The 13,105-nt window shown below is 40.9% G+C and overlaps 1 protein-coding gene across 4 annotated transcripts in view; it reads left to right on the top strand.

The window, feature by feature from the left end:
* Nucleotides 1-1,026: 1,026 nt before the first annotated feature.
* The window catches only part of bcas3 (BCAS3 microtubule associated cell migration factor), a 208,434-nt gene continuing 196,355 nt past the window's right edge, over nt 1,027-13,105 (top strand). For all 4 annotated transcript variants that reach the window (XM_058079792.2, XM_078792600.1, XM_078792602.1 and 1 more), the window contains exons 1-7: nt 1,027-1,139; nt 3,055-3,130; nt 4,008-4,062; nt 4,155-4,230; nt 5,529-5,635; nt 11,352-11,433; nt 11,841-11,913. In XM_058079792.2, the coding sequence (XP_057935775.2) occupies nt 3,060-3,130; nt 4,008-4,062; nt 4,155-4,230; nt 5,529-5,635; nt 11,352-11,433; nt 11,841-11,913 (464 nt within the window). In that variant the 5' untranslated portion in view covers nt 1,027-1,139; nt 3,055-3,059. The remainder of the gene's footprint in view (nt 1,140-3,054; nt 3,131-4,007; nt 4,063-4,154; nt 4,231-5,528; nt 5,636-11,351; nt 11,434-11,840; nt 11,914-13,105) is intronic.

Genomic DNA, 13,105 nt, shown 5'->3' with positions numbered 1-13,105 from the left:
GTTCTAAAAACAATTCATATGAAGAACAAACTTAAGTGACATGTTTTCTATTGTTTTTATTTTTGTTCTTATTTTCAAGCAATATCCCTCGCACATTCCTTTCTTTCTTTATTTACTTTTTCTTATTTATGGTGATACTGTTCTGTAGAATTGCACTTTTATGTTCCTTTAATTCTGCTTATATTGTTTTGTACAATTGAATTTTGTAATAAAATGGTTAAAAAAATGAACACTCCTCACTACTTCCTCCATTTCTTATTCTACCCTTTTTCCACTGAACCTGGCTGTCTATACTTACACATGAAACAGCAGCTTGGACCAACACAATATACCCAACGCGACAATATTTTAGTATTTTTTGGTTCAACCATCCATCAGGTTATGGCTGTTATTCTTTTTAGCTTAAAGGGTCATTGGTGGATTTATGAAAATAAATTAAAATAAATAAATAAAATACATGTATTCCTAATTCATTCATTCATTTTCTAAGGCTTATCCTCACGGGGGTGCTGGAGCCTATCCCAGCTGGCACATATAGACAAACAACCATTCACACTCACATTCATACCTATGGACAATTTGGAGTCGCCAATTAACCTAGCATGTTTTTGGAATGTGGGAGGAAACCGGAGTACCCGGAGAGTGTCAGTGTCAGTATTGGTATCGATGATACCGGCAGTATATTTACTTGGTATCGGATCGATACCAAATCTAGCGGTATTCCACGCCGCAACTGTCCACCATACTTCTGTATACTAACCATGGATTCCCAAAGGAGAATTCAGCATAGGTTCGCCATTCCAAATACCTGCCATCTCATAACGCCGCAAATTTCTCCTCTTTAAGCATGTCTGCAAGCAACGTATTGCAATTATACAATTTCTTTCTAAAAATCACCATTCTATGTATTTACAAGTCTGATAGGGGCTGAGCAATGATCGCCAGTAAAGTACACTACGTCTTGTATCTAATTGGTTAGCTATGTTTAAAGCCCGCCTTTTTCATTACATGATTGGCTGAAAAAGTCTCTGAGCAATTTGATTGGCCTTTTGCGAGAAACACTTCCTGGTCTCCTGTGTTTATACTGGGTTTTGTGTAGAGCTCGTCAGACTAGCACAACAATATCAAACAACAACGAGGTACGGCATTTAAAAATGACTCTCTTAAATCATCAACATTGCGTTTTTTCCTGCTTTCTGCTCAAAAGCGTAATTTAAAGCTATTCAAGTGATTTATTTAGGTGGATATTGCTAGCCCCGAATGGAACTGGGTTTCACGTTTTATGTTTTAAAACGTTTGACACTGCACATTTCATTACAGAACAATTACGATTATTATTAACGTAGCATTTATAATCTCAGGAAATCTGTGGGATTTTCGTGTCGTCTCATTGCATAGCATGGGCACTGCTGGCATCGAGTCTTCATATTGTTGCATAAGCCTTTGGTCAATGAGAATGCAAACAGCAATGGAAGGTTTTTAGCACCGAAACACCAGGATTAATGGTACTGTTAGATTGCTATTTTTGTAATACCAGATATGGTATCACCAAATGGGAGCATAACCAGGCTATGTCTAGCAAAAGCAAGCCAAAAGCTGAGTGAAAAAAGCTGAAATATAAGTAAATATAAGTGTAAATACAGCAATTCATCATAACTGCAGTTTGGTAATTATTGAGATATAATCTCATACTGGTGCCAGTGCTGAAACGTAATCTAATTGGTACATAAAAAAAGGAAAACATGTACATTTTGTCCAAAATACTTTTTTATTTTATTATTTATCATGACTTTGCTTGCATTTTTAGATATTTTTAGGCTCTTAGATGCTGTTGGTTGTCCACATTTGCTCATATTGCTTTTGCGCTCTTAAGATGATTGATCACATCTTCAGACATGTAAACAAACATCTGTGGCGCAACCGCCATAGTTTAGTCTTAGAATTAAAAAAACAAAAAACACACTGCTTGTCACCTCCTGTCACAATCATCAATATATCAATTAAGATCACGATAAATGAAAACAACATTGATAATTTTGCTGGCCTGGATATTTTGACATGTGCATGCATGTTTGTTTTCATTTTCTTTTGCTAGCAAACAGGCTGCATGGCAAGAGAGTTTACTCAGGCCCTCCGTCACAACACCTGGGCGTGTTGGTTCTATAGCAGAATGAAATGCCATTGTTCACTTGCGATAAAATAAGCTAAGAAGCTAATCATCAAGAGTTGTGATCGTTCACTAAGTTGACTCTCCAGGAAACGGCGCCTGTAGCATTTGGCGAAGAGCTACAAAAGGACCAGGACATCGTCTGAGGGCCAGGGTATACATGCATACCTGCATACATGCTAGGGTCTCCAAAAGGCTCAATAACACAAGAACATTTTTTTTCACTTTTCCCTTTTAGAAAAAAAAAAGAAAAAATTGCTATAATGGTCTGAATCTGCTAACTACAGTGAAGACGACGTTATGTTGCGTTATGTTTCATACAGACTCGACATGCATGCTTGCAGCGTAATCGACTGTATTGCAATTACATTTCACAAGCTCTCAATGCAAAGCAAAGTAAAACTCAAAAGTAATACCTCAAATTTATAATAAAAACACAACGTTAAATAAATGTGAGCGCTCCGCCACACATAAGACTATTTGGTTTGTTCAATAAAAGAACAATGCAAAGACCGGTATAAAAGGTACCCTTAAATCTGTCGTGATCAATAAATATTTCAATAACTGTCCAACATGTTTTTAAGTCAACTTTACAACATAACAAATACAATAAATTTTGTATGTTTTCATATGTTTTCATGTTTTCATATTTTCAGTTTTCATATACAATGTTTTTTTTTCTCTGGATTTCCCATCATGCCACTGGTCTGATTGCATTCACAAAGGATACATTTGATTTGGCCAGACTGATGTGATGAAGTTGAACATCTGCCATTAATTTTTACAAAGCATCAGTAAAAATTACTTTGGGATCAGCTTTTTATAATAATTCTTAAATTCTGTTGTCAATAATTGCTGATTTTTATTGTATTTTTTTAACAAAACAGGTGAAATGTCTTCGGAATCGCCTCGCAGATCGAGTCGCTGTGCTGGAGGGGCTTTGGTGCGAGCACAAGCTGCTACGTAAGGATCGCATGTATTTCCCTCTAAAATTCCACCTAAATTTGTACTTCCTTATTCCCCTGGCAAGAAATCTACAAAACTCTTTTGAGCCAAGCCTTTTTGTTCTGCTGCATGGAGGATGGCCAGACCTCCTTTGAGTCTCCACCAGGCTTGAATGATGCGTTGCCTGAAGGTTGTCATGAAGGCAGGCCCAGCAGGGGCCATGTCTAGTCCTGAATCTGTGGTTCCAGGGTCTGAAAGTGATGGGTAGAGTAGGGTAGGGTGGGGTGTGGTACCAGAAACTTTTTTGGTACATTCTTGGACTCCCATTCCTTTTCCTAAGATGCTTGGATGGTGAAATCAGCTGGTGGTGGTGGCTTCTGATGGATTATTTTTTGTTTTTTGAAGCATCTAGTTCAGGACTAGTCGCCAGATCTGTGGACCTGCTATGTTGGATACAACCTGGGATCAGGCGAGGTGATGTTGAGTTGGGTGTCCACCTGGTGTGTTTGTGTGCTGACCTAGACTAAACTCTGGGGGCATCATTCTGTTGAGTTCTATTCAGGTGACAACCAAAACCTCATGGGCAGGTTTTTCAGTGTCAGGCACAATTCAATGCAATAAACAATCACAGCACCCACCTACCCGGAACCAACTGTGAAACAGGCATAATGGTAAAGGAATAAACGCCTGACCTCTCTCAAGCAGTTTGGTTGTGCAGCCCAAGTTTTGTGTTGACGTGAGTCAGACTGTGGTATTGTTTGTGAATCCCGTGTGGCTGTTTGGTGCCAAGACCCAACCCCTAGACCTGGTTTCCTTTGTGTCTTTTTCACCATTTACAACATTTCCCAGAGAATCATTTGTATTAATTGATGACCCTAATGTTTTGTTGTTGCAGGGAGCAGTCTTACATGGAAAGCGTGGTGACCTTCTTGCAAGATGTCGTTCCTCAGGTAATTGTCCTCTCTTATGAATTCACTACAAAGGCCTGTTAAATATTTAGAGGAAAAATTATTATGTTCCTGGTCTGGTCTTTCAACTATAGGCGTACTCTGGGGGTCTGCAAACTGATGAAAAGGAGAAAATAATTTGGGTTCGATTTGAAAAGGCCGACATTAATGGTAAGTACCCTTTTGAATTTGAGTGAATTTGTGGAACAAATGTTTTAAATGTTTACGTGTGTGGGGTTCAGACCATATGCCTTATACTGATCTGCATGGCTGTCAATGAAAACTTGCAAAATCTGCTCAAGACAATAGTAGAATTAGTAGAAGCATAACGAACTAACCAACCACCAAGGGTAAAACCTAGGGCTGTTCTGATCAGGATTTTATGCTGGCAATACTGATCCCGATTATCCATGAGATATATCCAAATAGATACCAATACCGATCACAAACATGCAGTGTAAATGTACTACTGGCTATATTCGGCGTCACCAAGGTTTTTTCTTCTGAGAGCTACTTTTGCAAAATGACGATGGCCAAGAGCTTGAAGAGTTTGGTAACATTTATTTCCATAGCTTATTTCAAGCCAAAAAAAAGCCAATATGCTTCTTTTACTAGAACACGAACAAAGTACTGGTATCCACAATTCACCTTTTCTTTTTCACAATGCATTTATTTCTAGTCTTCTCACATTATTCAATGAAAACATGAATGAAAGGCAGGTTTATCCACCTCTGTTGGGCCCCTCCAGCCGCATCCGCTGCCTTCTGAAGTGCAGATGCAGCCGACTCCCTCTTCTGCGCCTGTTTCAAACGTGGCGCAAGCGCTCAGACCTCACACATCATGCACAGTACGACACAGCCCAGCACACAACAAAAGTTCCTCCTGCACTAAGACACCAGTAATAGCGGCGTTTGACCGGAAGATGATTTCGTTGCGCTGCATTTAGTTGCTATTTCCTGTTGGCACCGTTAGCATTAGCTAACGTTAAGGCTGTTGACAGTGTAACGTTTACGTTGGCTCTAAACGGTTAAGTAATGCTAAAAGTCCACAGTTCGTGCCAATGCAATTTGCTGTGACGCCTTGTGTCGCCAATAAGGTGCCTAGTGGCATGCAGTGGCTCAAACTGCCTCCCAACTGGCTCGTGGTGGCCGTCTAATTGCCGTCTTGCCGCTGACTTAGTTTCTTCGTAATCGGTATAGTAAGGATGAAAGTTGCATGGTTTGAGACGTCTGCTCACCATTACCACTTGGGAGAACGAATCCAAAAGTGATCTTACTGTCAGCTGACTCATATGACATATGATATCATATGACATGTACAAAGTGATCAGTTTATGCGATCAATCCGCACTACCTCCGCAATCCACCAACCGGTAGCTTGCGATTGGTGTCGTGTGAACATGTGAATGTGACATGAAGCACATTTGTGTCTTATAGTTCAGCGTTAATGTAACCTTTCTGTTTGTACAGACTCTGCACGGAACCCAGAGTTTATGGAGATGCACGGTGGCGCAACCGACCCCCCCCTCTGTCTCATGATTGGTTACACTGATGGGATTCAGATTTGGAGCGTATCTGTAAGTAACACATTTGATTGGCCCGTGGAACTGCAGCACCAGCTGTATTATGGTTTGTTGGTGACCAAACAAGCAAACTTTCAGCAAATCTAACAAATAAGTTTGTGATTCTAGATTGACAATAGACACATAATTTCTAAGAAGCTTGTTGAAGGATACCCAAAATGCTTTGTTCACTTCCATATGCACTTAGAAATGCCGAAGTACTGGGTGATATGAGCATCCAATGCCATAATGGGTACCATAGTAAGTGTCAATATAGTGATATATATAGCACATCATGACTGGTTCAAGACTCTTCATCCTTGTATTTAGCAAACATCGTGGCTTTGTGGCTTTCTCCACAATTTACTCTGGTTCTCCATTATTTATTATTATTATTTTCATCATTCAGTAGCATTTAGCAAATGGAAGTAATTCTGGTCGTCCGTGACACACCGTGTATTTGGGTTCGACCTGAAAAGATGAATATGAAACCAGAGAAGGTGGTACATGTCACAACCTAGAAGATAGCACCGTTTGTTTGAACCCATGTGAGCAGAAGCATTGGAACATGTGACTGAAGTGTATCCTATTCCATGACTTATTCAATCAATAAGTACCACTGCATGTCTGCGCTTTCTGAGTGGGTAGGATATATTTTTCGTTTGTAGACTGCGTTGAGGGGTGAAAGCAAAATAAAAACCAGAGAACTGCCTCTGGGTGAAAAAACTTGTATTTGTGAATCACACATTTTATAAAAATACCATATTGTATTGTATAAAAAAAATAAAGTTAAAATGGCCTGTGGCATGTCCCCCATCATTTTACTGTCAACACAAATCCTGTAGTTCTGATGTAAGGCCAGTAGATGGCAATGTAGACCACAGAACGCATGGAATGGGCTTTGACCATTCACCGTACAAAAGAGGATCAAGCATTGAAAATGGGGAAATTGCTGGACCCAAATCCCAGCTGTCTTCGGGCAAGAGGCGGGGTACACCCTGGACTGGTGGCAAGCCAATCACAGGGCACATGTAGACAAACAACCATTCACACTCACATTCATACCAATTAACCTAGCATGTTTTTGGAATGTGGGAGGAAACCGGAGTACCCGGAGAAAACCCACGCATGCACAGGGAGAACATGCAGGGTGGAATTGAACCCTGGTCTCCTAGCTGTGAGGTCTGTGTGCTAACCACTCGACCGCCGTACAGCCCAACTTTTTAATATCTACTTTTTAAATATAGATATACACCTGGAAGTAAGAAGGAAGAAGAAATTATTGGTCCCATAATTATGGTGCATTGCTAATATCTATATCTAACATTTTCAAACTATACAAATGTTCACTATAAAGCTAATAGAAAAACACACATGTCAGATGTGTTTTTGTTTATTTTAGTCATTGTAGGCGTGTCCAGAGTGCGGCCCTGGAGCCATATATGGAACATGGCTTCTTTATTATTGTCCCGTGGCACATTGTAGTAGTAAAATACTACTAAATAAAAATTAAAAAACCGACAAAATGGGAAGAATAGACTGGACTGGTGGCCAGCCAATCACAGGGCACATATAGACAAACAACCATTCACACTCACATTCATACTTATGCACAATGAACCTAACATGTTTTTGGAATGAGGGAGATGAAAAGAAATACATACAGTATAAAAATATCAGTAAAAATAAACTACAGCTGTACTTCGATCTTCATACGCCCCGACTCTCAGAGGGTTCTGTTTCTGGCCGGGGGCCGGGTAGTCTGAGACTGCTTCCCCTGCCACCCGGACCCGGACCCATGGAGAAAAATGGATGGATGGATGTTGGTGACTTAGTCTTGTGACTGTTTTTGTAACGTGTCAGTATTACAAAATGTGTCCATTAGCATACGCTCAACTCAGAAGTTATAGTCTGTCTCCAGTCTATGATATCATTTATGATATTGTAGTCTTAGTAACTAACACGCTTCCACAAAAAATCTTGTTTTCATTGATAACTGCTGCAAAACAACCCACAGTGGAGCCAAAGGAAATTGCATGTCCAGCACTTGCGTGTAATGTCCATTAATCCTAATTTATACTGTATGTATTTCACTTTGTCTGCATGTACAGTTATGATCATTTGCTATGAAATGTGCTTTGTATTAATATTGTTGAGTGTCTGGAGCAGATGAATTGGAGATACATTATTTCTTTTTGGAATATTTTCATTGAATACTTTGGAACGAATTAATAACAAATACAGGTATCATTTTATTTCAGGAATCCGTGCACTTGCGTGTTAATTGCGGTGTTAAACGTTTATATTGTGCTGGTGTGTTGTGGTGTTTATTCGGGGTCTTAAGATAGCTGCAAAGGTGCCGTGATCTTGGGGTCTGGAGTGCTTTGTGAAGTATTTATGACAGTTGCCGAGCCAACACCTTCTCTAATGGCCCGGCAGAGTACGGCCACGCGCTAGTTCACACTTGTGTGCACTCAGAGATAAGGAATCTTGCTTGTTGTGTGCTTGCTGACAGAGGTGATGGTAGATTACTCTCGCCTCACGCCGGGGATCTGTCATCTGCCACCCGTTGAAAAGATTGTGGTGTAATTGTCTGTATAGGTGTTGAGATGAGGGGATCTAGGCCACAAACGAATGGCTCCGCTTTGCTTTGTCTGAGGAGGTTACCGCTCAGAACTCGTCGGGCATCCTCGCTTTACACCAGTTGTTCCGCCCTATCACTGGTACATTGTGGTATTGCTTTAATTTGTGAGTTATTTCTCATCCAATTTTGAGTCATTGTGATTATTTCTATTGAGAAACATGGCATCTGTCATTAACACTAAGACAGCATGAATGCAAGAGTGTGCTCATATACTTTTGGAAGTTCGCCCCTCATCCACAATTGTTATTTGAGAGGTCTTTCTCTTTTTTGTGTATGTTCTAAAGATATAAAAACAGCTAAAAAGAGGCAGCTACTGAATGCATGTACTACACCTATTCCACCTAGAAAGGCCGCAATTAAAACACCTCTATGATACCATTTCAGGGCACCTACAACTTTTTATTCTATGTGGATGAAAGGTTGAAACAATAAAATACTTTACTGTTTTTACATGAATATTTGCTATTTGTCTGCTGGACAGACGGGTCGGTGCGGCATCTGCAGTGCAGACTCACATCGGCCTGTTGCTGACAGGCAAAGCTCTCAGTTTACCAGCTGACCTCCGTTCCTACCCTCAACTAAGGTCATACGCTTTGGGTAGTTCTTAAGGTGGCTGGGCTCTCCCTTAGAGATAAGGTGAAAAGCACTGTCATCCAGGAGAAAGCCGGAATAGAACTGCTGTTTCTCCACTTTTGGAGGATCCAAATGAGGTGGCTCAGACATCTGGTCAGGATGCCTCTCTGGGGAGGTGTTCAGGACACGGGCAACCGCTAGGAAGAACCAGGATTGGATAGACTGTCTCTCAACTCAACTGGCTTGGGAATGCCTTTGTTTTGACTTTGTGCAGTTAAAACGCTGCCTGATGACTTATTTGCAGGGTATATAGCGTACATTCATTCATCCTGTACCGCTATCCAGAGAAGCGGGATACACCCTGGACTGGTGGCCAGCCAATCACAGGGCACATATAGACAAACAACCATTCACACTCACATTCATACCTATGGACAATTTGGAGTCGCCAATTAACCTAGCAACGGGAGTCCCTGGAGAAGACCCACGCATGGACGGGGAAAACTCGGGTCTCCTAGCTAACCACTTTTCCGCCGTGCAGCCGATATAGCGTACAGTTAATGGATAAAACCCCAACTCCGATGGAGGGAAACAGCAACTAGCCTAACTGGGTTTGTCCACTGCCAAAAAAAACCCCACACACCTGTTGCTGAAGCATCCTGTGTCAGTTTGTTCACTTGTGAATATGACCCAGATCTTTGTTCACAGCTTATAGCATTATATCCAGGGATTAAAACAGAATGACACGGATGCGGCAAAAAACATAGAGAAATGAATATCATGAATAACTGCAGCTAAACAGCACCGAAAAGCACTTTGGCATATTGCATCCACCAGGCGCTGATGTATTGTGGGGGGGTGGCGGCGGCGTTGGTGACAGCGCTTGACACAAAGATGAGCAGCCCGGGTAATGCACAATAACCTCAGGCATTAACATCATGCATTTTAATCCTGAAAATTCCATTATTCTTTGTCACATGTCCATTTGACTCTGTTGGAATCATACCATATCCTCTTATTCCTTCTGTGTGCTCATATAACCTGCTCGGACAGTGTTAATCCACCACCACTGGACTTCAAGCACTTTATAAAAAAAAAAAGGCTCTTAATCTGTCAATCTGCAAAGTCTAATTGCGCAAAAGAGCGATCATCCCATCAGATAGGTTTAAAGACTTAAACAAACAGATTAAAGCAGTGATAAAGTGATAATGCCGCTTTTGCTGTAATTTAATGCATAAAAGAATGAGAAAAGTGGGGCGTGGTGCACTTATGACAATGTGCTATTATATCACCTGACACCACAAGGATCAGTGCAGCCCTTTGAGCCCATACGTATAACAGCATCACACACCAATGGATGTTTAAACCCACAGCCTCCATTGGAATTCCTTGGATTTCAAACATCATAAAGATTTATGGTTCTCACCAACTGGGCCAGCCTTTGGGTACGCTCAGCCGTTGGGAGTAAGAACAGCGTTACTAACCCTGTTACTCTTTCCAGTAACAAGTCATCTGATTAATTACAAATAAACAAAGTCACAATGCCGTTACCGTCACTGTCAGTGAAATGTGGCAGTTGCCCCCCCCCCCCTTAGCAGCAACAACTGCAATCAAGCACTTGTGATAACTTGCAATTAGTCTCTTCCAGCGCTGTGGAGGAATGTTGGCCCACTCGTCTTTGCAGAATTGTTGTCATTCAGCCACATTGGAGGCTTTTCCAGCATGAAGCCTTTTGAAGGTCATGCCACAGCATCTCAATAGGATTCAGGTCAGGACTTGGACTAGGCCACTCCAAAGTCTTCATTTGGTTTTTTTTCAGCCATTCAGAGGTGGACTTGCTGGTGTGTTTTGGATCCTGGACCTGTTGCGCAACCCATGTTGGTTTCAGCTGGAGGTCACCAACAGATGGCCCTCAGCATAATTCATGTTTCCATTCATCACAGCAAGTCTTCCGGGTCCTGAAGCAACAAAACAGCTCCAGACCATTACACTACCACCACCATATTTTACTGTTGGTAAAATGTTCTTTTTCTGAAGGTCATGCCACAGCATCTCAATAGGGTTCAGGTCAGGACTTTGACTAGGCCACTCCAAAGTCTTCATTTGTTTTTTCTTCAGCCATTCAGAGATGGACTTGCTGGTGTGTTTTAGATCATTGTCCTGCTGTAGAACCCAAGTTGCTTTCAGCTTGAGGTTACCAACAAATGGTCACACATTCTCCTTCAGGATTTTTTGCTAGACAGCAGAAGTAACTTGTTAATTATATAATAATGAGTTATTTTTTTAAAGCAATTGTTATCTTTAATAACCTGCAAAGATCAATGAAGTTGGTGAGTTGTAGGAAGCAGGAGTTACCAGAGAGAACCTAAGCAGTTTGTAGCAGACATGACCTCATTACTAAGGACAGTGATGGTCAAAACAACTTCATGCATGTATCATTTCATATTGGATGCACTGTAATCTGCACTGACTCTACATTTATTTTTTCGTGTTGATTCTGTTGATACATTTCAGGCGGCAGGAGAAGCCCAGGAACTGTTCTCTGTGCGTCACGGCCCGGTGAGAACGGCTCGCATTTTGCCTGCCCCGCATATCAGTAAGTATTATATATGAACATAACCTTGTTATTTTTCGAACCCGATATGAAATTTGACAAAGTTGCAGCCTTTCATTTTTCACTATGTGACCCCCTGCTGCAGTGGCAGGTGGTGCATTCGCTTCCTGAGGCCAGAATCTTTCCCCACAAACACTGTGAGGGCCAGTATTGTTCAAAAAATAACAATGATAATTATATATTCATACTTTCACCCTGACTTGGACTCACAACAGCAGTCCCCTTTGCCAAGTGCTGACGTTGTAACCCAATGCGCCATCCAACCATGTGATCACAAGTCACTGTGTGACTTCCACTCGCTCATGCTATGTAGTATGCTATTGAGGAGGTGTGTTGAGTTACAATAAATGAACAGACATAATAAACGTGTCTCGCCTTCTCATTTTCAGCTCCTCAGAAAGGAGACAGTTTCTCTGACAAGAGACCCTTGCTTGGCGTTTGCAAGAGCACAGGATCCTCAGGGTGAGTTACAAACCAAAGTACAGTCGTCCCTCGTAATACGCGGTTCGATTTTCAGATGATGGCAGACTATCGTCTCTTATTATTCAAAGTATAATTAAATACAATTGTTATGTTATGTTATGACAAAACGCATTGCAACATTATCTTACATTACATTACCTGAACACTGCATGTCACTGCAGTCGGCTATGGCATTTCCCACATGATGGAGTGGGGAAAAATATCCTCATTTCTACTGTGGAAGTGGTAAATTTGAAGTAAATTTGAGGCTATCAATGAATAACAAGAGTGTAAAGCTGACTATAGGGGTGTTATTTCATATTTGTAGGCTCTAATAATATTTAAAGGCTTATTTAGAAAGTCATAAACAGGTTTTCTATGCTCTACCAAAATATATTGATTAACATTGAATCTTATATTGTGGAAATTCATTTAATGTCAAGTCTGGAACCGATTAACCGCTATAAACGAGGGACGGCTGTATAGATCATTTCTTTGTTGGAATGTGACTTACATATTCTTCTTAAATAAATAGTGGTGGGGTTAATCAATGGACGAACATGAATTTAAACAAGAACATTCAATCAAGCATGTTTATTTTCCATCAGGTTTGTGCCGTTTTAAGATGTGTTATGAATACAATCTCTGTGCATGTGTGACCATTATAAACACCAGAAATGATGCACAGTACAGTAATGAGAGCACTGCACTGCTCAGTTATTACTGTCGTTTCATAAGAGCAGATCTTTTCACATCCATCCATCCATCCATTTTCTATGCCGCTTATCCTCATTAGCGTCCCGGGGGTGTGTTGCAGCCTATCCTTTCACAATGGTCGCAGCGTTTGAGTGGCTTGGACCAGGCACAGAACCAGTGTTTATTTGTCCACTGAACATTTTAACATGACCAATTCCTGTTCTCTTTTCACTTTCACTTTCATTCCCGATTTGTTTTGCACAGTATTAACCATACACGGGAATGCGTTTGTAACCACAAAGCATTGTAAAACAGGGACCACCTGTATTTTGTTGAAGCGGCATTTTCCATATTCAGTTTGATTTGAAAGAGTTGCGACAAATCGAACCACACATTTCCCTCCCAAGGATATAAAATAAGGACATTTGCGCTGCGACTTCCTTCTGGTTATTTTCAGTTTACTTGGACTTTTGTTTTTCCTATGTCCTAACTGACA

The sequence above is a fragment of the Doryrhamphus excisus genome, linkage group LG8, assembly GCF_037039965.1.
Source record: "Doryrhamphus excisus strain RoL-2023G ecotype Guam linkage group LG8, RoL_Dexc_Guam_v1.1, whole genome shotgun sequence".
In the NCBI taxonomy this organism is placed as follows: Eukaryota; Metazoa; Chordata; class Actinopteri; order Syngnathiformes; family Syngnathidae; genus Doryrhamphus; species Doryrhamphus excisus.
The sequence above is the reverse complement of the archived record's forward strand: the minus strand, read 5'-3'. Positions and strand labels throughout refer to the sequence as shown.